The sequence below is a fragment of the Carassius carassius genome, chromosome 14 (assembly GCF_963082965.1).
Source record: "Carassius carassius chromosome 14, fCarCar2.1, whole genome shotgun sequence".
Taxonomy (NCBI): Eukaryota; Metazoa; Chordata; class Actinopteri; order Cypriniformes; family Cyprinidae; genus Carassius; species Carassius carassius.
This window is the reverse complement of record NC_081768.1, coordinates 2,806,042-2,834,014: the sequence shown is the minus strand read 5'-3', so window position 1 is coordinate 2,834,014 and position 27,973 is coordinate 2,806,042. Positions and strand designations below refer to the sequence as shown.

The following is a 27,973-nucleotide window of genomic DNA, read 5'->3' as shown; positions in this document are numbered from 1 at the left end:
GAGGTTTCACTGCTAAAAACAAAAATTTCTGAGATGCTTACAAATGTTACCTCTATCTAGAATCACTGGTTTCTGCTAATCGGTTGTTCATGATGCCCAAAGCACCAACGCCGCCAGAAAAGCCGTTCTGCCGCGAGCTTCCACACACCGTTCTGGGATATCCATTTGCTGACTCTGACAGCTGTTTCTGCATGATGGCAAGCGAGATTTTATTGGATCCCGTCAAGTCCCGCATGGAGATCATCTCGCCCGAGAGCCTGCGTCCTTCAGTGTCGCTATCGCAAGGTCCATCTGAGTCCGGCGTCCGACCGAAGCGTCCGCGTCTGAGGCGCGAGCCGGGCCTGATGGCGTTGCGGCGTCCCAAGAAAGCGTTGGATTTGTTGCAGCGCTGGCAGCACAAGCAGCTCATTTTCCCCAACATCCAATTGAGGACCTGCTTGATGACGATGGAGATGACATTGAAGAGCGAGTAGATGCAACATACTCCAGTCAAGATGAAGATGAAGTTGGCCAAACGGTAAAGTCCTTGATAGCCGTACGCTGCGCTTTGGCTGCTCACCCAATCTCCGAATCCAATGGTGCTGAAGGTGACGAAGCAAAAATACAGCGAGTCCAAATACGCCCAGCCTTCAACTGGAGTGTACATGGCCGAGGCGCAGCAGGAGATCACGATGGCTGATAAGCCCAGAATGAGCATCACGTGGTACACAGAGGGTTTCCAACCGGGCAACGTACTCGCCGCGAAGTCCTGGCAGATCCCCGGCGGGAGGAGACCACTGGTCCGCAGACGGCGCAGACGCACGGCCTTCATCACCACAGCCAGCAGGGTAATGATGCGCTCCAGAAAGAGGTTGAAGAACAGGATGGTGGCCGCACAACCCAACAGACCATAGAAGATCAAGAACACCTTTCCAGCTACCGTGACAGGGGTGGTCATCCCAAATCCTGCAGAGAAGAACACAAAAAGAGCTTGTTAGAACATCGTATTCTTTATTTGCAATACTGTATGAAGATCATTCATTTGGTGTCAAAAACATTTGTGCTACATTTTTTTTGTGACCCTAGACCACAAAACCAGTCATACGTGTAAATCACCACTGACCCACTGACCACTACAACCACCTGACCCCAACTTCAGTCTACTCATCACCTTGACTTTAACTGCATTTGTAGAAGGCACTGCAGCCAGACCGATATACACAACACAGACCGGAAGTTAACTTAGGTCCAGGCGCGTGCGCCCGACGAAACCGTCTATAGAGAGTCATCTGAATAATTAACAGATTCCTGGGAGAAAAAGATAAAGCACTTACACTTTTGTTACAGTATTTGAACTGATTATAGTAAAAGAGAAACTCTTCCTTTAGGAAACAGCAATGTGAGAAAGGCAGCAAAAGAACAGCATTAAGATGCATATGGGTAGAACAATTCTTTTTGGAATGTAATATGAAAAATTACAATGCAATATGTAAAATGGCAATGTAATTCTAGTATTTAAATTTACATTTTCCCATACCCACATGTGCAACATTTAGTGAAAATATAAATTCAATTATATAATTAATATATTTTTTTATTTTTTTATTTTACATTTTTTATTTTATTATGTTTTAGTATTTATTTTTATTTTTATTTGTTGTTGTTTTTTATAATATGTCTATAAAGTTTTTATTATTTCTTTTCAGTTTTAGGTTTAGTTATTTTAGTATATCAATTTAACTTAATAAAATTATTAGTAGAAATAAAATGTTGAATTTATACAAACATTTTAATTTAGTTAACGTTTATTTAAAGTAACAAAAAAATGTTTTTTAATGCTTTTTCTTAGTTAACTATTACAACACTGATTCAACCTAAGCAAGACAAGAGTTTACACTTTTATTTAAAAAAATGTTTAAAATGACAAGCCCAGAGTGCTAAACACATCTTTTAAGGAGTGAAAGAAAAATTCATGACTTCCCACAAAATGACAGAATTCACCTGTAATGCATTCATATACACTGTTAAACAAAATAAAAGTCTAGCACTAGCACTAGCACAAATGCCCATGTTGCATTCTGGACTTTTAAGATAACACTTCAGTCTCAGGAGTCACACAAAGAGCAATGCCACAGACTGAGCTGAAACATATCAAATAAACACAAGCAACATTCACTGGCTGGGAAGCACAACTGCACATACTGTACTTCACTACACAACAAAAATAACGATAACAGTGAGCAGAAGAGCGCTCATGTGCCTGATGGCAATGCACAACAGGCATAAAGCCACATGGCACAATCAAGCAGTGCTCTTTATAAGACAAAAAGAGCACAGGATCAAATCTAACCTCTCAGACGTTCATCTCTAATTAATTAACCCTCATTTTTCCACTGGCCTGCTGCTGAGATGCTCTTGTTAAGAGGACACTGAGGTTTCGTCTGCCAAGGGCCACCGCAGCTCTCTCTCATTAAAATCTCAGTTACCTCAACCCCCTGAACCATCGATTCTGTGCTGTTTCAGAGCAGACACTTCAGACTAGTTTTCTGGAGACTTTAGGGACAGAGGGAGAGAGAGGCAAACACACCCAAAATAACTCTGAGGAAAATTACAACTCAGCACTGCTCAAGTGTGTAAAAAAATGATCAGTGCCAACCATTGTTTTATGATCTTATATTTGACATTCAGTATAAAACAACGTGCCAATCTGGAAACAATACATCCCAGTATATAAACTCCAGATATGCCATCTGTTTTGAAGTCTGCATGACATTAAATACCTCTTTTCAGAAACAATTAAGAATTAACAATTAGCAAACTAATGATGTCAACATTAATCAAAATGCACAGCCCATTTAATTCTCTAAAGTAACCAGAGGAGGTTTATGATACCTGCAGAAAATGATAATTGCATCTCAATGGCGTGGAGTGGAGGCATGTGTGTCACACAAAATAGTTCACCCAAAAATAAATTTGCTTGGATTGGCCATCCAAGATGGGTTTGGAGATTTGGAGAAATATAGCATTGCGTTAGTGTCTCATCAATGGATGCTCTGGAGTGAATGGGTGCCGTCAGAATGAGAGTCCAAACAGCTGATAAAAACATCACAGTAATCCATAGCACTCCAGTCCATCAATGAACATCTTGTGAAGCCAAAAGATGTGTGTTTATAAGAAACAAACCCATCATTACTCTGTTACTTCTGGCCTAGATATCAGCCCATAATCTATAATAACGCTTCCACCAGTGAAAAAATCCACCCACCGTTGTCTCTCACATCAAAATCCACCCAAATACTTGTTTTAAACTGTTTTGGGCTTGTAAAAGCTGCTTAATGCTGATTTCTTTCCTGATTCAGACCAGATCACAAGAGGAAGCCAAAACCAATGGAACACAGCTTTTGGCTTCAGAAGACATTAACTGATGGACTGGAGTGATGTGGATTACTTTTGATGTTTTTATCAGCTGTTTGGACTCTCATTCTGACGGCACCCATTCACTGCAGAGCATCCATCATTAATGAGACACTGATGCAATGCTACATTTCTTCAAATCTGATGAAGAAACAAACTCATCAGTAAATATTCAGCCAAATAAAATTTTGGAGTAAATTACTTTGGAATATAAGTCATAGCATGATTCAGATGATTAAAAAATGAAACTTATACTACAGAAAATGTGGTAAGCGTCATGTTGCCTGGCCTACAGCATGTTACAGTTTTTGTGCTTGTATGTCATGGAGTAAGAGTAGTGTGTTCTTAAGAAATGAATAGCATATGAGCGCTTTACTGCGACAGATGGTTTCAGCTCGTTTCCAAACTCAGTGGAGCACACAGCAATCTTTGCCTCTCAATATGCCAGCACAGTCTAGCTATTTAGCACCTTTGAAACCCTGCAAGCACATAAAAACATCATTGTTCGCATTGACAGCAAGTGTCCTAATTTCACCAATCTGCCATTTCCCTGCCCTGGACAGAGGCCAGTTCAGTTGTCCTGCATTCTTCAGGGATCGCAGGCCAGATACAGAAAATACAGAGATGATGAGCAGGGATGGTGTTTTTATTCTCCTGTGACGAAGAGAAATCATTAGTCACTGGCTGGAGTGCAGGGGGTCTGCGGAGATCGGGTTCAAGGTGTGAAAGGAAGGAGGAGCTGAGTAAGAAGTATCTGGCGCTTTCCCTACACTACACTACCATCTGCCCATCACTCGCCTTGTTACACATCATTTGCCTGATTGCTTACACAAACATGTGATGCACACCAGTTTGTTCTGGCATTGAAGAGAAATAAATCTTTTAGCATAGATTTATGCTAAAACTAGTGTACAGTATTTCCCTATACAAAACCAGTACTCAAAATTTCAAGTCACCTCCAAAAAACTAAATTTAAATATAAACTTAAGGCAAGACACTACAGGCAAAAACGTTGTTTTTCATGCACTGGACAATTTTAAGATTTTGGGCTAATTGACTTTTCTGTTCTTTTTTTTCAGACTAGTGGGAAGGAAGCATGCAAAATATTGGTTTACACTCATTTTGAAAATGTATTTGCTGTGGTAGCAGACTGGAAAATACCCTGCGAGTGAGCAAGAAAGCATATTTATTATTTATTGATTTTGTACAGCATTGTTTGATATGGTGACTTGCCACATGCACTCCATGATATCAAAACTCGGAGCAGTGAATTCAGCCTGTCTCTTCATCCACAACTTCCTGTAAATGGACTGCAATAACCAGAAAAGAATTAATCATAGCAGAGAATAACAGAATCCCACCCACAGCAATGCAAGAGTTGAGAACATAAACAAACAACATAGACTTGCAGTTATTTTTGCATTGATTTATACAGAACAGGAAAAATAAGAAAAAGAGAGCAATGTCTGGATGAGAGATGGCTTAGGGAGACGTGGGCTGCATATGTTTTGCTCAGTGCTTCATCCTTGCCTTGCGCTCCTTTACTCTATTGCAATTTCATTGGCTGTTGCTTTTGTTTGTAAGTTGTAAGCTGTAAGTATTACAGCATCTACAACCAGTTGCATGGTGTCTTTCTAGTGCGTCGCTGACGGGCTCACGCTGTGAGTTAGTTCTGATCTGGGGCTCCTTGTCACAGTTAGAAAACATGAAAGAACGACAAGCTTGGAGCCTGTAGTGTGCACTTCACTGAAGGGGGCAAAATCTTCTCAAACATAAAGCATTTTTGCAATCAAATAAGTATTTATCTCCCACAAATAATATATTTTGTAGGGTGACCCTGACATCTCACCGGTTTAAAAATTACACTCTGCATATAAATGTATAGTAAATGCAACAGAAACTAAAAACAACACAATCATTCTAGCATTTTTTTTTCTAAGTATTCAGCTAAATATTTCTCTATAAAGTATTAGAGGTCAAAAGTCTATTGGAGACTATTGGGCTTTATATTGTTAACTAAAACTAAAACTATTAAAATGGTTTTCTTCATGAAATGAAGATTAAATAAACTATAAATATTACAAAAAGTGTTTCAGTTTAAGTTTAAATTGAAGTACCAAATTTACTCAAAACTAAACTAAAAATGAAGCTAAATAGAAAAAAACAGCATTTGAAAAAAAATCTGACAGCTTAAAGTGAAATTTTTATATTCAATATTATATAAAATAATACATTGAAAGTATAATTGTTTAATACTAAAATATAGCTGAAGTACAAAAATACTAAAAGATGAAGCTAAATTGAAATATTAAAAAACAAAAGCTAACAAAAAATGACAAAAACATGTAAAAAAAAAAAATTGTTTGAAATTAAATTATCAAATAGTATAATAAATATAATAAAATAATAAAAAATAATATTGTTATGCATACATTTTAATAAGATACTAATACTAAAGTACTAAAATTACTGAAAATATATAGTTTAAAAAAGCAAGATATATAACAAAATTACAACTTAAAATATAAATCTAAAGTAATATAAAAATACACAGAAAGTATATTTATTCTATATATTAAAAAAGCTAAAATACTATAATAGTATATTAATAATACTAAAAAAGGCCTGACATAAACTATCCTTTTGAATCATTTTTTAATAATAAAGTATATTTAAAAAATATTATTATGTGGATTATTGTGATGTTTTTATCAGCTGTTTGGACTCTCATTCTGACGGCACCCATTCACTGCAGAGCATCCATTGGTGAAACACTGATGCAATGCTTCATTTCTCCAAATCTGATGAAGAAACAAACTCATCTACGGTATTTTGGTTAATAAATGGCAACTAATCCTTAACATGATATTACAAAGAAGCACAAAGACAGCACTGTTTGCTTCCTGTTACTTATTGTTGCTGAATTATTAAAGTCAGTGGTTATAAGAACCGAACGTAGTCTGGTTTGTTTGAGTGTCTGTCAGTATTTAATTTTACACACAGCAGTACAGAAGAGAGCTCAACATCCTGTCTGTTTCTTCATTGATTTATTGTTGAAAAACTGAGCAGCAATGCCTCTCCAGAGGCGTCGTGCCCATTCGAAGTGAGGGGGCACGTGCCCCCTCAGATTTCTGAGCCAAGTGGATTTTAAATGCAGCTTCCAAACGAAAAAAAAAAAAATTGCAGAATAATATTTTTTATATATTTGATACAATCACAGCGGTGTAATTAGATCGTTCAGTGCACAGCATCAGCTGCTAAATTCAAATTTGCGTTCGCTGGCTGGCGCTGAGCCAGAGACAGACGCGTTCGTAACAACGCTTCATGATAACCAATCAGAAACTATTCTGTTGCGCTTATGGATGCAATGGCCAAACAGAGACGTCCAGAAGAGTCATCACTGAAACGCAGTGTTTTGTTCACTTGCTCGCTGACTGAATTATTTAGCGAATTCTCTCATCAGAAACAACAAAAAGTGCAGATGTGCGTAAGAATGTAAGTAAGATATTCGTTTCATAATGTAAAGTGCTTCAGTGATTTTAATGGGAGTTTTTGAGAGTGCCTGAACTCTGGCTAGACTGAATGAAAATGTTTTTGGATAATGTAAATGGTCTTTACTCTCTGTAAAATGAAAGTGTTAAAATAAGTATCTTACAATATTGTTATTAAAATTTACATTAAATGCAAATTCAGTCGTATAGAAAATATTTTATGGCATGATATGGCACTTAAGTAAAAAGTCAGGTTTTTATGTGTAGTTAATAGATTACACTACATTTCCATATACTGATCAAATAACAATCTATAAAGGTGCAAAACGCATTTACCTACACATATTTGAGAAACGAGATATTTCCTGATATATTAAGCATGTATGGAATTGTTTTGAATAAAAAGGAAAAAAAATAATAAAAAAAAATAAGCCTATATCAGTTATACAGTGCTTTCATAGAATGACTTATACCCCCGACCCCCCCCCCCCCCCCCCCAAAATGTGCCCCCTAAAAAATCATGAATGCATGACGCCCCTGTGCCTCTCCCTCTGCATTTATTTTACTTATCGACTTGGACTTGTTTTCACAGTCTGCCACAGACACTTACAGTTGTATGTGCAGTATTCTGTGAAATTCAGGTTTACTCAGGTTTATGATGGATTTTTATACATCATAAAAGAACGGCTGGTTGAAACAGCATTCATCTCAGCTGTAGAAGTGAAGTTGTGAAGCCCATGTTGCTGCAAACGTTCTTGTCTTTTTAAGCACAGTGCATACTACAAAAGCCGCTCATTGCCCTTTCTTGATTTATGCTTTTGACACAAACTTCTTTATTTTAAAAACTTACTGTTTTAACCATAGCTACCATTAGTGATCAAGTTTTTTGTGCCCCGATCCAAGACACTGAATATTTAGTATCTGTCGATACCGATTCCCAATCCGATACTTGTATATTCCTAGTATTTTATGAACAATCCAAGTAGGCCAACATTAAAGTTATTAAAATCAATATAAAGTATACAGAGTTGTGCAGAGAGTAAAATTAAGGTGTGTGCATCCATATATATGATACACTCTCTCTATCTATTAATCTGCACATACTGTATAAAGACATTGGCAGAATATGGGACTACTGATGTAAATATCTAAATATCTAAATATCTAAAAAAAAAAAGTAGAGATATAGTATGGTTAGAAAGCATGAAGCTTGCACTGTCAGAATGCTAGTCCGTTAATCAAATCCAAAGCAAGATACAACTTATAGCAATGCATTATAATAGCGACATCTCAGATAGTCTGGTGACAGATAAAAGTAAACCATATATGACTGAGTGATTGTTACAAAAGTGAGCATCAAATACACTGAACACAGAAACAAATTCAGCTTTGCATCACAGGAATAAATTACATTTATTGGGAAAAGGGTCAGACGAGGTCCGTGAGCCGGAACTTGAACTCGGGACATTATGGGTCCGCATGTCTCTTTTCATCACTACAAGTATACAGAGCCTGTTAAAAACCTGGGCCCGTATTCATAAAGAATCTTAATGCAAAAAGTAGCTCGTAGTGACAAAATTCTAAGACAATTCTTAGAAATGTGGGCGTTTACTCTTAAAATTAAAGAAAAAATCCTAGTAAAGAAAAAAGTAATTCAGAAAGCATCTTAACCCTTAAAAGAGGTCTTAAAGTCAAACTTGTTAGGAGCACAGACGAGGACTTTTAAGAGGTTTAAGAGTTTCTTTAGCAGAGGAGAAAATGTAATAAAATCTTATTAGAGACGTGCTAACATCTCCAACACAGCGCAGAAATGCCATAGCACCAGAAATTAAAGTAATCACTACATTACGATATGTGGCAACAATGCAATAGTGATGATTTGGGTCTGTCACAACCTTCTGTAAGCAGAGTGATCACACAAACAATTACAGCACTTTCAGAACATCTTATTGTGTCACAGTTCATTTCGTTTCCACTGGACATTCCCACCTTTCAGGCTCAAAAAACTGCATTTATGAAAATAGCAGGCTTATAGGTGTGCACAAGCAGGGGGAATGAACCATTAATAGTTTGTGCTATACGCTCCCATGTCTGCTTCTTGTCCCTTTCTGTGACGCCCGGCCCGAATTTTCCTTTAAGAATGGCCTTGTGTTCATCCACTAACTGGGCTAACAGTAAACACTGTTCCTCTGTCCAGTTTGGCTTTCTCGCCCTTCTTGGTTTTGATTATGTTTGATACATTAAAACCAATATTCAAACCGCCACTTAAATAGGACAGCAATCACTGTAATTGGAAAGAGTGGAACAATTTTTATCATCCTAAGCCAATCAAATACCTTATTGGAAATTAAAAGCATGGAAAATAAAAAAAGGATTTATATACACACATATAATGTGTGTGTGTGTGTGTGTGTGTGTGTGTGTGTGTGTGTGTGTGTGTGTGTGTGTGTGTGTGTGTGTGTGTGAGAGAGAGAGAGAGAGTGAGAACGGTCAAATAGGAAAAATTACGCATGTAAATTCAAAGTGAGAATTAGAATAGACCCTATACTTAAAATCACTCTTTTTTTCCTTCTTGGACAACCAACCAATCACAGTCTTCAAAAGATTGTGTCATACATAGCAACGGGGTCAACCCCGCCTCCTCACTAAGATGAAAGGTTTTGTCTTTTCCTTACTTAGAGTTGCTCTCAGATCGGTCCCGAATCGCTCTTAAGCTAAGACTCCTACATAAAAGTTTTTAAGCTAAATTAAGAGTTTTCTGAGAGGATTCTTAGAATCTTTATGAATACGGGCCCTGGTGCACAGCACAGTTGTATTTTGTGAGTGTGCTGTCCATTCTTGTCTGCTTGGCATTTTATATACAAAAATCTGTTTAAACAAAGGCTCAGCAAAACTGCACGAAGCACAGCACTTTCCCAGAGCAAACACACCTGTCCCTCTGGGCATTTTCTAAAGGCTGAACAAAAGAACTTATATCTGCATAAAATCTGTTATATGATTCAATGAGCACAGCATACAAAACACATCATGAATTCGAGAGCCAATTACAGTAATTCATACTCTGATAGCACTCACAACACACTCTGAAAGTGGAGAGCACTCGATCTACGACGCTGTTTGTAAATGAAGAAGAGTTGGAGATATTAGCACAGAGACATGCTCGAGTTCACGTGAAAGTGAAACAGAGAAAGGAAGAGTCCAGAAAAGGTCAAAGCTAACGGCTAAAACCACAGGGCAGTATTCATAAAGATTCTAAGAATCCTCTCAGAAAACTCTTAATTTAGCTTAAAAACTTTTACGTAGGAGTCTTAGCTTAAGAGCGATTCGGGACCGATCTGAGAGCAACTCTAAGTAAGGAAAAGACAAAACCTTTCATCTTAGTGAGGAAGCGGGGTTGACCCCGTTGCTATGTATGACACAATCTTTTGAAGACTGTGATTGGTTGGTTGTCCAAGAAGGAAAAAAAGAGTGATTTTAAGTATAGGGTCTATTCTAATTCTCACTTTGAATTTACATACGTAACTTTTCCTATTTGACCATTCTCTCTCTTTCTCTCTCTCTCACACACACACACAACACACACATTATATGTGTGTATATAAATCCTTTTTTTATTTACCATGCTTTTAATTTCCAATAAGGTATTTAATTGGCTTAGAATGATAAAAATTGTTCCACTCTTTCCAATTACAGTGATTGCTGTCCTATTTAAGTGGCGGTTTGAATATTGGTTTTAATGTATCAAACATAATCAAAACCAAGAAGGGCGAGAAAGCCAAACTGGACAGAGGAACAGTGTTTACTGTTAGCCCAGTTAGTGGATGAGCACAAGGCCATTCTTAAAGGAAAATTCGAGCCGGGCGTCACAGCAAGGGACAAGAAGCAGACATGGGAGCGTATAGCACAAACTATTTCCCCTGCTTGTGCACACCTATAAGCCTGCTATATTCATAAATGCAGTTTTTTGAGCCTGCATGGTGGGAATGTCCAGTGGAAACGAAATGAACTGCGACACAATAAGATGTTCTGAAAGTGCTGTAATTGTTTGTGTGATCACTCTGCTTACAGAAGGTTGTGACAGACCCAAATCATCACTATTGCATTGTTGCCACATATCGTAATGTAGTGATTACTTTAATTTCTGGCGCTATGGCATTTCTGTGTCGGAGATGTTAGCACGTCTCTAATAAGATCAGTCACAAAAATGATCCCTGCACGATCTCATCTATAGCGTCTTATTAACTCACTGTCATCCATTGTCTGCAACACATTTCTTCTGCCTCTTCGTCTTTCTGCCATTTTCTCCTCTGCTAAAGAAACTCTTAAACCTCTTAAAAGTCCTCGTCTGTGCTCCTAACAAGTTTGACCTTAAGACCTCTTTTAAGGGTTAAGTATCTTTCTGAATTACTTTTTTCTTTACTAGGATTTTTTCTTTAATTTTAAGAGTAAATGCCCACATTTCTAAGAATTTTCTTAGAATTTTGTCACTAGGAGCTACTTTTTGCATTAAGATTCTTTATGAATACGGGCCCAGATATATAATTCTTGCATTTTAGAAAAATGTGTCTATCCATCACTAGTTAATTCATATTATAGATAAGCACTGACCCTTTCAGCTGATGTCATGGTGGTGCATTTGACTTTCAGAATTGTCCTTAGGGCATCTTAAGCTTATCCTGGCCGAGAACCATCTACTAAGACAAGATGAGATACATAAAGTGACCTTTCCCATCACCAAAGTTGTAAATAAAAATTGTTAAGAGTATGTTTTACAAGACAATGTTTTTTTTTTCTTTTAATAAATAAAATATCTAAAAATAAATAATGTCATCAGCCTGTCAAACTTTAGTAAATCAACTCACTCTTTCTCATAAGCACATTTATACACTGTTTCAAAGCTGTAAATAAAATATTGGAGTATGTTTTACCAGAAAATACTATTTCAGGTTTTCTACTTCAGAATGTTTCAAAGTGTTACTTGTTTTTTTGCAATTATTTGCCAAATTTACTAGCATTTTCAAATTTGTTTAACCTTCATCCTTCCCTTGCATTTTGTAACACATCTTTCCCTCACGGGTCAAAGGCCTAAAATTAAACTTTATTTTTTTTCCCAGAAAGTTTATATTGATCAATTTTTATATCTTTTTTCTTAATATTTATATAGGTTTTTTTTATGACTTTTGGTGATTTCTATTTAATAAAAGGTTTATTTACCTTAATCATCCATGTTATAATGTGTGTAATGTGTTTGTAATTATGTAATTATTCTGGGTCAAAATTACCTGAGGGATGGATGAAGGCTAAAGTAAATCCTACAGATCCTATTTCATTTCCTTGGACAAAAACCTGTGTTGCTTAAAGTTACTTTGCAGTGAGGTAAACCTAAAGCTTGTGATTTTGCTAGTTTTGTGTGCAGTACACATCAGACTGTCAGTGAGCGATTTGTGACGGGTCTGTAGGTGTGCCAGCTGAGACTAACTTTGCACAGATGAGATACAAAATCTCTTTGATGGTGTGTAGAACAGGCATCTAAATTTACACCGGCACATGGGAGGGAACGCCATGTCCAAAATCTGACGAATAATGCTGATGCACTGCAGAGTTCTCAGTCTGGCTCTCCTGACAGTTTAAAATTTGATGAAAAGATGGTAAAAAGTTTCAATAATCCTCAGAAGTGCAGTATCTGCAAAGCTCCTGACCGCTTTAGTAGTGACCCTGTACGATATTAAAGAACGAGGGCAGGTGCAGTTTGGCAATACTGCGCTCTTACCACCAATTCAATCAAGGATCCAGTTTTAACAGGAAAATCCACTTAAGTGAATATTGCAAAAACAAGCAACACATACACACGAACAAACACACAGAAAAGCTTTAACCACTTTTAGTAATGACAGACTAAAAATGCAAGGTCACACAGGTTAATCAAAGCACTAGACCTCAGTATAATTTTTTCTTCCGATGAAAAAGGTAAATGTGAGTTACCAAGCTACAATTTTTAATTCTTCAAAAACATAACAAGGAGTGCTTGCTTTCCTGGAAATATTTCATGCAGCAGCCTCTCTCATTAAATGGTGGTTGACCCAAACAATTAAAATTACTGACCCTCATATGGTATTAAATAAATTTTAACAAAATGTATTATAATATTATGAATTTGCTCACAAAAGCATTGAAAAATGTCTTTACAAATGTTTTGAGAGTGAACACATATCCCTTTAGAATAAAAATTCAGTAGAATAAAAAATGATATCTAATATATCTATTAATACAAATGTGAAACTAAATATGAAAGTAAATATATTTACTTAGTAATTTAAAATCATATAATGTAAAAACAGTATTTATTTAATATTTGAAAATAAAATATTTTTATTTTTCATGAAAACTATTTTTTAAACATCTAGTAAAGTAATTTATATATATATATATATATATACATCTAAAAAAATTAATATCATGAAATCATATTTTTTTACAGCACACTGTGAAAATGGCATGATTATGGCAGTAGGCAAATGCATAAACTGCAGCATAATTTGAAATCACAAATTGAATGTTTAAAGCCTTCATTTCGCACCGAAAGTCATGCGAGAACACACGATCATGCAGGATTCACATGCACTTCACAAGATCTCACAGCTGGATTCAACTTGGTTTGCAAGGCTTGTGAAATTTTATGTTCATTAGCCATTTAAAGATTTGTTTAAATTATATAAATGCATATTTGCTGAATGCTGACTGTATAGAGAAAGTATTATAATGTTTGCCTTTCTATTACTAATAATATAAAAGCAATCATTATAATACTTTTTTATGCATTTTAATCCCTTTGTTTAACAGCTCAATCTGATTATTAGACAGACTTCTTCTAATCTGTATTAGACAGAACTGTTAATGACGACGACGAACAAGAGGGAGAATGTGAGCAATGTGTGCTCAGGCACTGCTGTTATCAGTGTCTTCAAAATAAAAGTCCCGCCTCGAACGTATCGGCCAAACAGCAAAACTTATTGGCTGATGCCGATATTTGAAAATGGCAAATATCGGTCGATTTATTGGCCTTGGCGAAATATCGGTCAACCACTATTCTGGACCATCGCCAAGTTAGCAGTCTTCCCCATTATTGTGGTTTTAAAGAACAAGAGATATCCAGAAATTATACTGTAGGGATGGTCATTTAATGAAACTCAAATATAAATATTCTAATATTTTGGGATCTTTGAATTTAATCAGCTGTAAACTCTAATTATCAAAATAAAATAAAAATAAACAAAATGTTTGAAAACAAAAAAAAAAATTACCTTTTTCATGATAATCAAATTTTTTAGATGCACCTGTATATATATACAGTATATATTTCAAAGTTTCAAAAGTAAAATAGTAAACAAGTGAAGAATCTTTCATTCATAATAGCACTGACCTCATATCACGCATTCATCGCATTCCATGTAATTAAAGTGAAATTGGTTCAATATATTCTTTATTCAAAATTATATAAAAATTCCATATTTGTGCACTTTATTTTAGTCTTTTTCTAAACTATCTAGTCATATGAACTCCTGTTATAGTGCTTTATTGTCCTTTTTTGGAGGTCAGTTGCTCTTTTTTACTTTGTGCTGTCATTGATCGTCCTGATCTCATAAATTATTCAGAATTTCACCTTTGTGCTCTACGAAAGAAAGTTAAACAGGTTTGGAATGACACGAGGGTAAGTGAATGATGGCAGAAAGTACTTTTCTGGGTGAACTGTCCTTTTAATGATGGATTGTTGGCTTGCCACTCAGAATATTAGTTTTGTGTAAAAATGCATCTGACCTTTCCAATCAAACCAATATCTTGGATACTGATGAGATTTGTGATTCACTTCAGTTTCTAAAATGAAAGAGCATGAGAAGTATGCATGTACATTCGATGAGGGACATTTATGAGGTTATTGTGCTCTGTAGATAAGGCCATGACAGCAACAAATCTGTAGTTTTACTTAAAACAATAGCTCTCTGCTCTAGAGTGTGTATGCTGTGCTGTGTGTGATTGATCGTCTGTGCAGACGCCATCCTCAGATGGAAACGCTAAGCATTGAGATTTATTTACAGTCTTTGTGTGTTTGCTGGGGCATATCACGTACATGGATCAAGGGCGAGCGCGGGGTGACAGAGAGGATGTAGGCCAGAGATAAATATACATATAGGACAGGCAGTTTTCCTGACACTGATTTGTCACTGCATGGGTGTATCTGTCTGTCTCAACTGCTGTGTAGCTATAAATGCAAAGATCACTATAAAGAATACATACCCTAGCAAACACATATTAATGCCTAAATAACTAAAAACCGACTAAGCATCTGCATTGCAACCACCCAAAACATCTGAGCATTGTTGTGGCAGGTTTTGAAAAGGCAAACCAATCACATTTACTTAAAAATGTAAAAATCCAGTTAATCTTAAGTTCAACGATGACCGGCTGTCAGTTTCTCTTTTGTATTAATCATTTACAGGATAAAATATGCAAAAACAACTGTTTTAAAATCAGTCTTGGCCACTGCGCCATGTAAAATCCTCTTATTTAAACAGTCACATATTAATCCCTAAGCTTATTTTCACAGCCACTGTAATGGGATATATCTGCACAAAATAAAAGTCAATCTTGCTACACTATTATAAATAAACAATCCAAAAAGGGCTTTTTGAAAATTATTGTTTCAAAAGTGGCTTTTTGCAATTGAACTTTACAAAAAAAAAAAAAAAAACTTAAGCTAAACATAAAAAAGGCTTTTTGCAATTAAATGTTCCAAAAAAAATTTTTTTTACAAATAAACATTCGAAAAAAAAAAATATTTTGACAAACTAACATTCCAAGGAAAAGGTTCCAAAAGGCGCTTTTCAAAATGTAAAGCTTCAAAAAGGGCTTTTTACAAATAAGCATTCCAAAAAAGGTCACTTCACAATTAAATGTTCCAAAAAAGTTATTTTCGTAAATAAGTGTTTCGCAAACAAACATTCCAAAAACTATAAATATATATATTTTTGCAAGTGAAGATTCAAAAAGGTGCTTTTCGCTAATAATCATTCCAAAAAAGTTCACCTCACAATTAAATGTTCCAAAAATGTCTTTTGTCTTTTGGCAAATAAGTGTTCCAAAGTGTGCTTTTTGTAAATAAACATTCGCTTTTCGCAATGAAGTGCATTGAAGAAACTTTTTCCACTATCAACAACCTTTTGTGGAATGGAAAGTTCCTTTATGTTAAAATTAAACATTTTATAAAAAAACATTGATGCCAATAAAGAATGTTCATTTTTAAGTCTACATAGTAGACAGCTTTAAAAGTTCAATTAAATTCCAATCAATTTTACAAACATTAATGTAAATGAATGTAAAACAAGATGAAAACCATAAAAGGTCTCATGATCTAAACTTATGGTGTTTGTTTTGTGTTCAGAATGCCTAAAATACGGTTCACAAGTTCACACTTACATATAAAAAACAGAGTAAAGGTTATGCATATTTGGTGTGCTGTCTGAGAGTATCTTCAGTATTTCCAGAAAATAGCATGATAAGAATGCCCATGTAGTTTATTCATAATAAAAAGGTTAAATGATTCTCTATATTATGGTAATTGCCAAGAAAATGATGTCACAATGTCACAAATAATGTTACAAATAATTAATAAAAATCTTGATAGATTTGAAAGAATCTCAATTTGCAGGGGGGGGGGGGGGATAATATATGACCTAGGCACAAGATCCACCCAACCAGAATGGACCTAAATAAATAATAATAATAATAATAATAATAATGATGATAACAATAAAAAAAGATTTAAAAAAAACTGCAACCTTTGTCACATCTTTAATCACATTCTGTCTGGTCCCGTCTCATTCAGTATTGGTGCTTGAGTAAACACTGGTGAGAACAGCACACATGCCTTTAATGTGTCTACACGCCCTCTTCCATTTTTAACTTTGACATTTTCCAGCCCTCTGTTTTTACTGAGCGACCCAGGAGATCAGAGAGAGAGAGAGGGAGAGAGTGAGACACCGAAAATGCAATGAGGGACAAGGTGCTGCTCTCTGCTCCAGGAAATCAGATGATAAGCACAGCTATAAATGTCTATCAGGAGTCTCGTAATACCATGCTATCATCCTACTCTTACTATTTTTGCAGCATGTTTATTATGCAAAATATTCCCATTATGGAGTACCTGGATGATATTTGAATCCTGATATTGGAAAGTTTAAGTTCAAGTAGTTTGCAAAACCGCAATTATGAAAACAATGAGTCTGTAAGTAGATGAGGTTACCTGTTTTTAGCATAATGATGTTTAATGTCACCCAGAACCTCTGTAGTCCCTATTAGCTTCTTGTATTGCTGATGTATTTTATGTTGTACATAAAACAGAAAACAGACCTTATTTTAGACCAAAAATCCATTAAAAAAAAAACCAATGGAGCCAAGAAAATTCAACTGAAGCTCCTGAAGCACATTATTTTTTTTCAGCACATGATTTTATGCAAAATTGGAATAAAAATGGCAAAATAGTCAGAGAACAAATCAAGAACAAATGAAGCAAAATACTGTTTTAAAAGTCTTATCACAGTGTATTTCTTGCAGTTTCACATATGAGTGAATCTCTTTAAACATGATCACATCGCATTCACCTCAAAAACTAAATTAGAAATCATTATTAGAATGATAAATACTATGCATAAAAGAATGAAGCCTATTTTAGGACAGAATATGATTTTGAAATGTGACATTACTTGTTAAAAATTAAAAATTGTACTTTTATTATTATAATACGTGTAGAAACATATTTTAAATTAGTTTTTCTGTGCCTGCATTATTCTCTGATGATTTTCATTAGATTCTCAGTACTGTAAAACAATGATATTTATTCAAATCAGATCATGTTTTTTTTCTATGCATAACAGTAATTAGAATTGTTGGGGTGATCGGGCTTAATTTTCTTCATTCAAAAATAAATGATATCTTCTTTTTGAGTTTGGGATGAAACACGACACAGACATGTTCTTCATATGCACTTTATTCACCTTATTTTTGACGTAAGAGAAGGTTTGGCCATTTGTTACTTCCACTTTCATTCACTTCTAGTTAGCAATATTTATTATCATATTATTTTAATTCATTGTGGTAATCTTAAGCACATTGGTGTGTAGTGCAAATAGGTTTATCGTTGCATTTTGTTATACTTTCAGTTCTATATCGCAACTAATGAAACAGAAACATTGTGCATTCACAAAAAAGAGCTTACTTCCAAATTGCACAAGAAAATGAATACAGTACGCAGGACACTACTATCCCATTATCAAAACAGCCGCTGTGAATCTGATGGCTTGGTAACCACATTGGCCCTTCTGAATGAAACACTGCATTTCATTGACCCAGATGATGTTTTAATGCATAACGATGGCTAATCAATGTATCATAATTTCCTAATCTGCAATGTGAAGTGTTTTTCACAAGTCAAGTCCATCAGTGCAAACAGTGTGTGATGGAACACAATGAAATTAAAGGAGTGAGAGCGAGAAAAGAGGGATGGGGAAGAGAGGGAATCCATTCCTCTGCATTAGCCGAGCAGGTTATACTGATAGATGAGTCTGAGGAGGAAGAGAATATCACTGAGGAGACAATGATGCATGATCCAATCAAACGCGTGGCTCACTGTGGAGTAACCGGAGCAAACTGCACTGATTACTACGACACAGAAGAGAGTGATGAGAGAAAGACGAGTGCTGCAACGGGAATCCCCAAGGTTTATTCACACTACTGTCTATTCGACCTAAGTCAAACCAACTTAACATCTCACCAAAAAAAATGTACATTTACATTTACATTTAAATTTACATACAGTCAAAATATTTGGGCCTTAATATAAGATACATTCATTTTGAATTGCATATACTATTTCCATCCATTTGGATTCTTTTGTTTAAACAAAAAGAAATAAACTTAATGTGATGCATATATATTAGTCATATATAAATGAAACGGGCCAGATTTCTGTAACAGGGCTAATAAAATAAAATTTTAAATATACATAAACCAGGTTTATACAGTATATTTATTGTCAATTGTCAAATCTTTAACTATTTGAATATTGCTTGTTCCACCAACCTACTAAACTTAATGTGATGCATATTTGATAGTCAAACATAAATGAAACAGCCAAAAAAAAAGACTTTGCATTTAAAATATATCTTAATAAATGTTAGTTATATTTAATATTATACTAATATAAAAAAAACATTCAAACTGCTTAGAATAAGTATAAATCTGTTTATTGTGAATTTTTTTATAATTTATACAGTAAACCTGCTAATTGTTTTTAAAACACATTCAGTTTATTAGTAGTAATACAGGAATCTTTAAATCTTTAGCCGACTAATTTAAGTATGACTGACAAATATGCATCACATTAATTTTATTAGTTTGTTAAAACTGTGTAATCCAAATGGATGGATATTTCATATGCAATTCAAATGCATAAATCTTCAATTTTTGGAGTGAGAGTCTTTTTCAATTGAACACACACAAAAAAAGATAAATGCCCACTATATTAACACTGGGAATTGTGAAGTACAAAAACCCAAAATGTTGTTGTATTTTTGCAGGGCAACAACACAGAGTAAAGTCTGGATGACAGCCATTCTAAACACTCAAATAACACAGAAGAAGAAGAAACTGTGAGAATGTGGAGCACGCCTCTGCTTGTGGAGTCTCCGGCGGTGGGATTCAGAGCTCATCTCTCCCGAGACTCTCTAGAAATCACTTTCTGTCCAGACAGGCGTGTAATAGGCTGAGCTCGCACAACTACTGTATGCACTTCTGTTCTATCAGTGTCCTCCAAACAAACCCCACAGATCCGCTCCGTCACAACACAGGTCAAAAAGAGGAGATGGCCAGATCTAGACTCATTTAAAACTGCTTTATCAACTCGTTTTCAGCTTTTGCCCACATTACTAAACTACTGTTAGAGTCTGAGAAAATGTTTCAAGAGTTCAACACTGATGCCGATTCTAAATCAGGCCAAAAATGTCCCTTTTGTTCCAATTTTGAATAAAAATTATAATTGAGATCTTGCTTAATATCTCCATTGCTCCCACATGACAGTAAGATTAAGTGAAAAGCTTCAGCAAAAGTGCAGGCTGCGATGTTTCTACTGAGAAAAATACTCTCGTGTTTCTCCTAGATCTCAAGCATTACTCATCTAACAAAATCTGCAATCAAATATCAGAAATCTCAATATGAACTCAATATTTAATATATCAACTCAATAATAAAATTCTTCCAAGACCATGATATGAACTGCTATATACATTGATTTTATAGCTCTATTCGTTTACTTTTATGATAACGATTGAGTCATTTCTGTTTTATCTCTCCTGTGGGATTTTAGGAGGCACATCAAAGATGAAGTTGGTATGTATAATTAAGAACTCTATTATGTTTTCTGAGCAATACAGTTCTCCTCCAGAAGACAGCAAAGCCAAGACTGGCACAAGTATACACTGCACACTGCAGTCCCAATGATGATTCATCTATTCTACAATATTATTAAATACAGAACTGTGCTATAAACAACAACAATGCAAATCATTTGACTCAGCTGTGTCTATTTTTGTTTCTCATAAAGAATTTTAGGAGAAACATCTGAGACAAATTGTATTCTTTTATGAAACATGACTTTTAAGCCTCAGATCAAGTGGTTTCAATCTGCCCAAGAGAGTGCCAGAGAAAAGTTTATAGAAAAACACTGACACAAATACACACACACACACACACACACACAAACACACACACACACACACACACATTATATATATTATAATTATTAATTATTATTATTATTATTATTATTATTATTGTTACTCATGTAACCTAACCATGTAATCTTTAATACATAAAAAAAACCTGAAGTATGCATTTGTGCAAAGATTGGACAGTAATCCTTCCTGTCCAACAACTTGTCAGTCACGTGATATTGCAGCAATTAACAAGCAAAGGCAATCCAATCAATTCCTGATGGACAAAATAGAGTCATGTCCTACATTTTTTTCTCATTTGAGAAGCAATTTCTAGTAATTCATCACATCAGGGAAGAAAAGTCGATTGCAATATCCATTTACTTTAAATAAACAAATAATTACACAATACATCTAACAGTACAAAAAAGTGCAATAATGTAATATAATCTAAATATTTTCCAAAATATTTAATGCATAGTTAAAATATATATTTTTGTCATTAAATAAAATGGTAAAAATTTTTGGCAAGGTTTATAAAATTTCAGGATGGGGGTTTCATGCACAAGGATGATCATATTTGGGGGTCAATGATCATATAAAACCCCTGTCCTAGAATACACATTATCTGTAATTATCATGCTCTCCATAAAGCTATGAAAGCTGCGATTTCAATTTTTTTTTTTCTCTCTTTGGAGTGTTACAAGCTCTTGGTGCATAAAGAAGATCTGTAAAATAGCAGAGCTTGTTTGTCTTTTCTCTGATCACAAATGCAGACATGGTTTTATGTTTACATGGCGCGATGCAACACAACGTGTACAAAAACAATATAAAGGCTGATTTATCCTCTCTGCGTCGGACATACGCCGTAGGATGTGCGTAGGTTTTCATTTATACTTCTGTGTCATTGTCCGTGTCGACATGCAGTACACATGCAAACCGCTAGTCTGCAGTGTCCACAGGCATGTAACTTGTGTAATCCACAGGCTACAGCAAAAAAGAGAAGCATCAGCTATGACAGCAGCAAATAAATATCAAAGAACAGATCTCCATGTGCTGTGTAGTTTTGACGCAGAAGTATAAATCAGCCTTTTGTTTGTATGTCCGCTGGTTTAAGCAACCCCAATAATGTGATATTTAGCCCATAAAATGTTAATTTTACCAGGGGAACCCCATTAAAAAAAATTATTTTACCTCACCGGAATGTAATTTTTAATTGGGGATCCACCTCGAAATGTGTTTGGGCTAGTTTTGAGTAGCAATTGGGCAGCTTTTGTTGTGAAAACCTGGCAACCCTGCTCTGCACATTTTGTACGTTTCTCTTATCGCTTCAGACGTTTGTTCTATTCGAATGTAAGTGCCCTGCGAAGTGGACATCACACGATATTCCACCATGATTCCAGTTCGAGGTGAACATTTATGTTCCATTCAAAGTGCACTGAAGTGTGCAAGACATGAATTTAAATTGTATTTATTTACAGAGGTATATGATGTCACACTTGTCCATGTGTGAAGACATTGCGCAGTGCAAATCCATGAATAAATGTACCAAAGTGCGGTAAACATCAACAGATTTCCCCTGCTCAGAGAGTAGGGAGCAATGAACACTGTGTAGAGACCATGTCAATGGGAACACAGTTCATGCACAGAGCTGGTTATCTGAATCAGGTGTGTTAACAAAGAGAGACGTGCAAAATATGCCGAGGTGTGGAGCGCGAGGACTGGAATTGAGAACCACTGGTATTGTCATTATAATCCGTAATTATGTTCCCCACTGGATGCAACAAATGCCTCATTTATAATGGGTTTTAATGTTTTTGTCTCGGCACTCCGGGTCACACAGCATCACAATATGGTAAGGGGCATAACATTTTCGTCAAATGCTTAAGGCATTCAGCCAATCACAATGCACTATATAGCTGGCCAATTAGAGCACACCTCGCTTTTCAGAATGATGAGCTTTGTAAAAATCGATGCGTTTCAGAAAGAAGGGACAATGAAAAGAAACAATACTGTACAGTATGTGGAAAAAACTTTTTTTACCTTATACCACATAAACTCATTTCATTACACCAAATACACAACATAATGTTCTTTTTAACATCATCATACAGCCCCTTTAATGAAATGTTAGCATCTGGCCACTAATAAAGCTCTCCTGTCTTGCTGATGTGGGTGATGAGTGATGGTTGTAGCCTCCAGAAACGTCTCCAGAGCTCTGCATCAGACATTTTCTGAGAGCATGTTACTAACCGCTTGTCTTACAGAAAGTTTTCTCTCACCCTGAGCTTAAGCCGCACTGCTGTTCAGATCCAGCATGACTAGAAAAACTCAAATACTTCTGCTAACAGACATTCAGAAATAGAATGAACAGAGTGCTTTATTCAATTTGGTTATTCTTTCTAATTTAAATGATGCATCTTAAATTTGGCTGCTGTCATTTGTGATAAAGCAAGCGCCACTTGCATTTAGTTTTCTTCTGTGGTGCACAAATGTTATCTACATTTGGGCACAATGTGTCTCATGTTAAGTACATTTATACTGCCTCAGCAACTTTTAAAGTCTGCCTAGTGGTTTCATGTGCCATTTAACAGTTTTTATAGGAAATGTATACTTTTATTCAGCAAGGATGCATTGATTTGGTTTAAAAGTGGCAGTAAAGATATTTATAATTTCATAAATGTTTTCTATTTTAATTAAATGCTGTACTTTTTAACTTTCTATTCATCAAAGAATCCTGAAAGAAAATGCATCATGGTTTCCAGAAGAATATGAAGCAGCAAGACAATGATAATAATAAGAAATGTTTCAAATCAACATATTAGAATTATTTCTTAAGGATGATTTGACACTGAAGACTGGAGTAATGATGCTGACAATTTAGCTTTGTATTGCAGAAATAAATTACATTTTAAAATATATTCAAATAGAAAAATGTAGTTCTAATCTTAAAAATAAAATTAAATCTTACAAGATCCAAAACTTTTGAATGGCGGTACATATAATGCATAATGCATTTATTAAATTCCGTTAAAATGTTGTAAGAAAATATTTTCAACCTTGGCTAATAAACTTATCTGAAGACACTCTGTATGTTTGTTTGCACAAACACAGAATTGTAAAAAAATTTTTTATATATATTCTATATACTGTATGACTCCTCTCCACTGCATGAAATTCATCTATACAGTATGTGCAATATTTGGTCCTGAGAATGCTTACCAGCAAACAGAATTATTAATCAATCATTTAAAATTCTGTTTATAATTATTGTTTCAGACATAACTGATTGACTGTGAATCAGCTTTCCCCCATAATAATGTCTGAGTGAGATTGTGTGTGAAATGGCAGGGGGTTTCACTTAGATGAGGAGGAAGTGCCTGGGTCGTCTCTAGAAAACCCCCATCATGATAAAGCCTGAGCACCTCACATTCACTGGCTTTGAAGCTCTTCCGGAGGCAGGAGGTATATAGAGACTTCACACTGAGATGAAAGGAAGATGGAGACTGAGATGGAAGTACAATGCACAAAATACACATTAATTTAAGCTTAGCAGCTATATAAAGCAGGATTGTACTTGCTAAACTGTACTCTCTCTAGTAGCCCCTGCATAGACAGGGTTTTGACTGCGAGCATGTAAATCGAACACATTCGTTTAGCTTCGTTTAGCTATATATGTACGTGTACAGTATATACATAAACATAAAAAAATGACAAAAACATACTAACTAAATTACTAAAACCTAACTAAATTTAAAGTAAAAACAAAACAAAAATCTTATTCAAAACACTGACAGGAACTATAATAATGTATATAAAAAAACACTGCATGGCACAAAACTTCATTTTCTGGCATACTAGTGCACTCTGACTCCTGGAAATAGAATAAAGATAGTCAATCAGACTGAAAAACTGCCAATTTTCAGCCATCTCTGGACTTTTTGTGTACAATGTGCATGAAATGTTCAGTAAATGATATCTAAGTTGAGACTTAATTTTATGTGCTTTTTGCAAATAAAGCAGAGAACATCACAATCTTTTCAACCCAGCATTCAGAAACTTTCTCTGAATAGGAATTAATTGTGTGCACATATATCTACACCCAATCCTGAAGCTTTTGAGCAAGGGAAGGAGAATAGCATTTACACTCGACAGAGAACGGCCTAGCCGTCAGTATTAGAGCTGTAATCGGGGCTTAAAAGTTAGGCCCGACAGGATCCGAGCCCGACAGGTTTCGGCCGGAGCCCGACAACTACATTTTGATTGATAGCTTTTTAAAAGCCCGAACCCGTTTACAGCCCGACATTATTTAAATGTGCGCACGCACACAACTCTTTTGCCTTTTGTCAATAATGAGTCATTTATACATGTTTTAACCTAATTTATTCATAACTAACGTAGACTAGACCACTTGGAAGTTGGAATAAAGAAATAAAATGAGTCCTCTATGACATCGTAGCATCTCAGCATTCTAGACATAGGCTTATTTTACCCTATAAATAGACCAACGCACCAATAAAAACGAGTCATTTTTGACTAATTAAATTAAGATAAATTTTAAATTAAGATGGGTATTTGGCAATAACGAAATTAAGATAAAGGCTTCACCGAATTTGCTTCGCACTAGCAGATGATATTTAATAAAAGAATAATGCCAACATTAGCGTAAATACTCTGTCCACATTATGCATTTAAGACTCAATGAATATTTATTTATCATTTGAAAAACCTTTACTCAGAGAGATTAGGCTAAGCCTACATGTTTTTGTGGAGGAAAATGATTGAATCCACTGTAGATGTCTTCAGCGCGTTCCTGCGCTCACTGATGGTGCGTCATTATTCACTCTTTATTCTCATTATAAACATGGTCAAAACTTTTCCACACCTCAGACTTTGCTTTAGTTGCTGGTGCAACCAAAACGTAATCACCCGAGGCAAGCCTCCGTTACACCTACTCAGCATCCATTTTCGCATCTTTCTTGCGCTAATAAAAACACATCACATGACCGCTCGGTTACCTCGCAAACCGGAGCGCAAACCCGAGCCCGGCCCGAGCCCGCGTAAGATGACATAAATTAAGCCTGCACCTGACCGAACCCGTCGGGTCCCATCAGGTCCCGTCGGATTCGGGCAAAGATCTTCAGCTCTAGTCAGTATACATCCTATTTTTCATTTGCGAAGGTGGCCACTGGCTATCCATAGAACATGCGAGGTTGTGTGAAGCCGCTTCAGTGACAGTACTGCTGAATACATTACTCAGAACTACAAAGTGCACAGCTATTGATTATTCACTGCAGATGGAAAGTGCAGGAGCCAAGGTCCATAGGAAGCAAATACGCACAATAACCAGAGGGCGGCCTCAGAGGGATACTTGCACTTTAGTGACCTATAACAGGGTAAATGTTATCCAGGACATGTGGGCATCAGCACATTTGGTTTTTGGGACATGAGTCCCACAGCAAACTGCAAGCCTAAGGCTTGGTCCTGAATGCAGAGAGTTGGCTTGGCTTAGCCTCAGCCTGGTACCCATGAGACCGTCAACACTAGAGGGTGTTTATTGGTCTTCAGAGTACTTATGCTGGGGAAATGCCAATGGAAAGGGAAGTCGCCGCAGAGAGTAAGGAAATGTTGTCTCGACAAGGCAAAAGTACCGCCGTGAGTTTCCATGAAAGGTCACGGGGTCAAGCAAGGTGCCAGAGGCTGTTGCTGACAAAAAAAATAAAAACAGCACTTGAATTGCTGCTGTACTACTTTGCATTTATGAGCCCTGTAGTTCTATTTTGGGTATACAATGTTACAAAGGCAAACAGGACAAGACAAACCTATAATATCACACACATAAATAGATACAGACTGCATTTTAAATCGATCTTTGGGAAAAACCTTTTATATGCAGGCTATTAAACATAGTAAATCAGTTAAATTTGAGTGGATTGCACTCAGAAAGAAAACCCAAAACTGCAGCTCTTAAAGAAATAGTTAACCCCAAAAATAACACAAAACCAATTGTTTTCACATGTCTTTTCCATACAATGAAAGTGGACAGTGATTTATAACGCCAAGCTTTGAAGGAAAAACAAAAGGACCATAAAAGTAGTCCATATAATTTGTGTCCTACATTCCAAGTCTTCTAAAGTCACAATAGCTTTGAATGAGTTAAAGACTGAAAATCATATTGAAAATATTACCATCTGCCACAGTTCTCACATAGAATTTATATATGCATCATTGCATATTCCAGTTTGGTCCATTAAGACTGTCAGGTTTGACATCTAATAGCTGATTGTGCCACAAGAAGTTTGAATATGTGCAAGCACAACTGAGATTTGATATCTATAATAGAGATTTTCAGCAATTGACAGTCTCAATAGCCCTTGTCTCCATTGTACTTCTGCAATAGGTTGAACAAACACAGCCATCACCAGCTAAAAATATATTCCTACATTTAGCTAACGTTCCAATTAGGTTAAGAAAACGTTATTTCTGAATGTTCTCTGAACCTTCAAAACCTCCAGTATTTTAAATGTAAAAAAAAAAATTGTTATTGAAAGATTCCATTTAACCATTTTGCAAACACTGAGAATGTTAGTTTTTAATATTCTAAAACAAGTAGTAACAAAAAAAGTTATATATATATATATATATATATATATATATATATATATATATATATATATATATATATATTGTTGTGTTTTGAGAACATAATTAAAGACCAACTTTCTACTAATGTTACGAGAACAGAAAGTTTTGAGAGCATATTATGTTAGTAAGACATTAATGACTGTAATCAAACATGAGCAAAAATTGTACTTTTTTGAACTCTCTTTTAAGAAAAGCACTGAAATCCTATTCCAGTAGCCCAAGAATATTAATTATCAAAAGTAAATGAGAAAATCAAGCATTTGGTAACTTACCTATAGTAGACACCACTGTCCCAACAAAATAAAAGGCTCCTGTAAAATCCCATCTGGGTCGAAGAGCATCGACCCTAACTCCAGCAGCAATCGCAGCCTCGTACTCTCTCAGAAAGGCGCCCAGATCCTGCAAGCTGATATTGAACGTATCGCTAAAGTTCAGGAGGGTCCGGTTCCAGCGCCGGTGTGCTCGCATCTCAGACGGCCTCTCGATGGCGGAAAACACCGCAGCTCCACACAGCAGGTACACGATGATGAGCACAGCGAGCAGCAGAAAGCGCCCATTGTCTTCGTTAATGTGAAGGGAGCGGCAGCCCTGCAGTCGCTGCGCCGGCATCATCCAGATTTCAGCACCACGGGCGCAGTGGACAGCGACCAATGCAATGACATGGACCCTCTAGAGCTGCGCCTT

At 35.8% G+C, this 27,973-nt stretch overlaps 1 protein-coding gene across 1 annotated transcript; it reads right to left on the bottom strand.

The window, feature by feature from the left end:
• Positions 1-52: 52 nt before the first annotated feature.
• kcnk12 (potassium channel, subfamily K, member 12) lies at positions 53-27,898 on the bottom strand. Its single transcript, XM_059566929.1, has 2 exons — positions 27,562-27,898; positions 53-945 (listed from the first exon to the last, which is right to left on the bottom strand). Exons 1-2 carry the CDS (start codon positions 27,896-27,898, stop codon positions 53-55), a joined length of 1,230 nt encoding a protein of 409 aa, XP_059422912.1.
• Positions 27,899-27,973: the final 75 nt, after the last annotated feature.

What these genes read in the sequence shown, in the direction of transcription:
- kcnk12 (XM_059566929.1), bottom strand. Translation starts at nt 27,898, where the DNA reads ATGCCGGCGCAGCGACTGCAGGGCTGCCGCTCCCTTCACATTAACGAA. An exon ending in GACAGTGGTGTCTACTATAG is followed by an intron (nt 946 to 27,561) that starts GTAAGTTACCAA and finishes TCTTCTCTGCAG; the next exon opens with GATTTGGGATGACCACCCCT.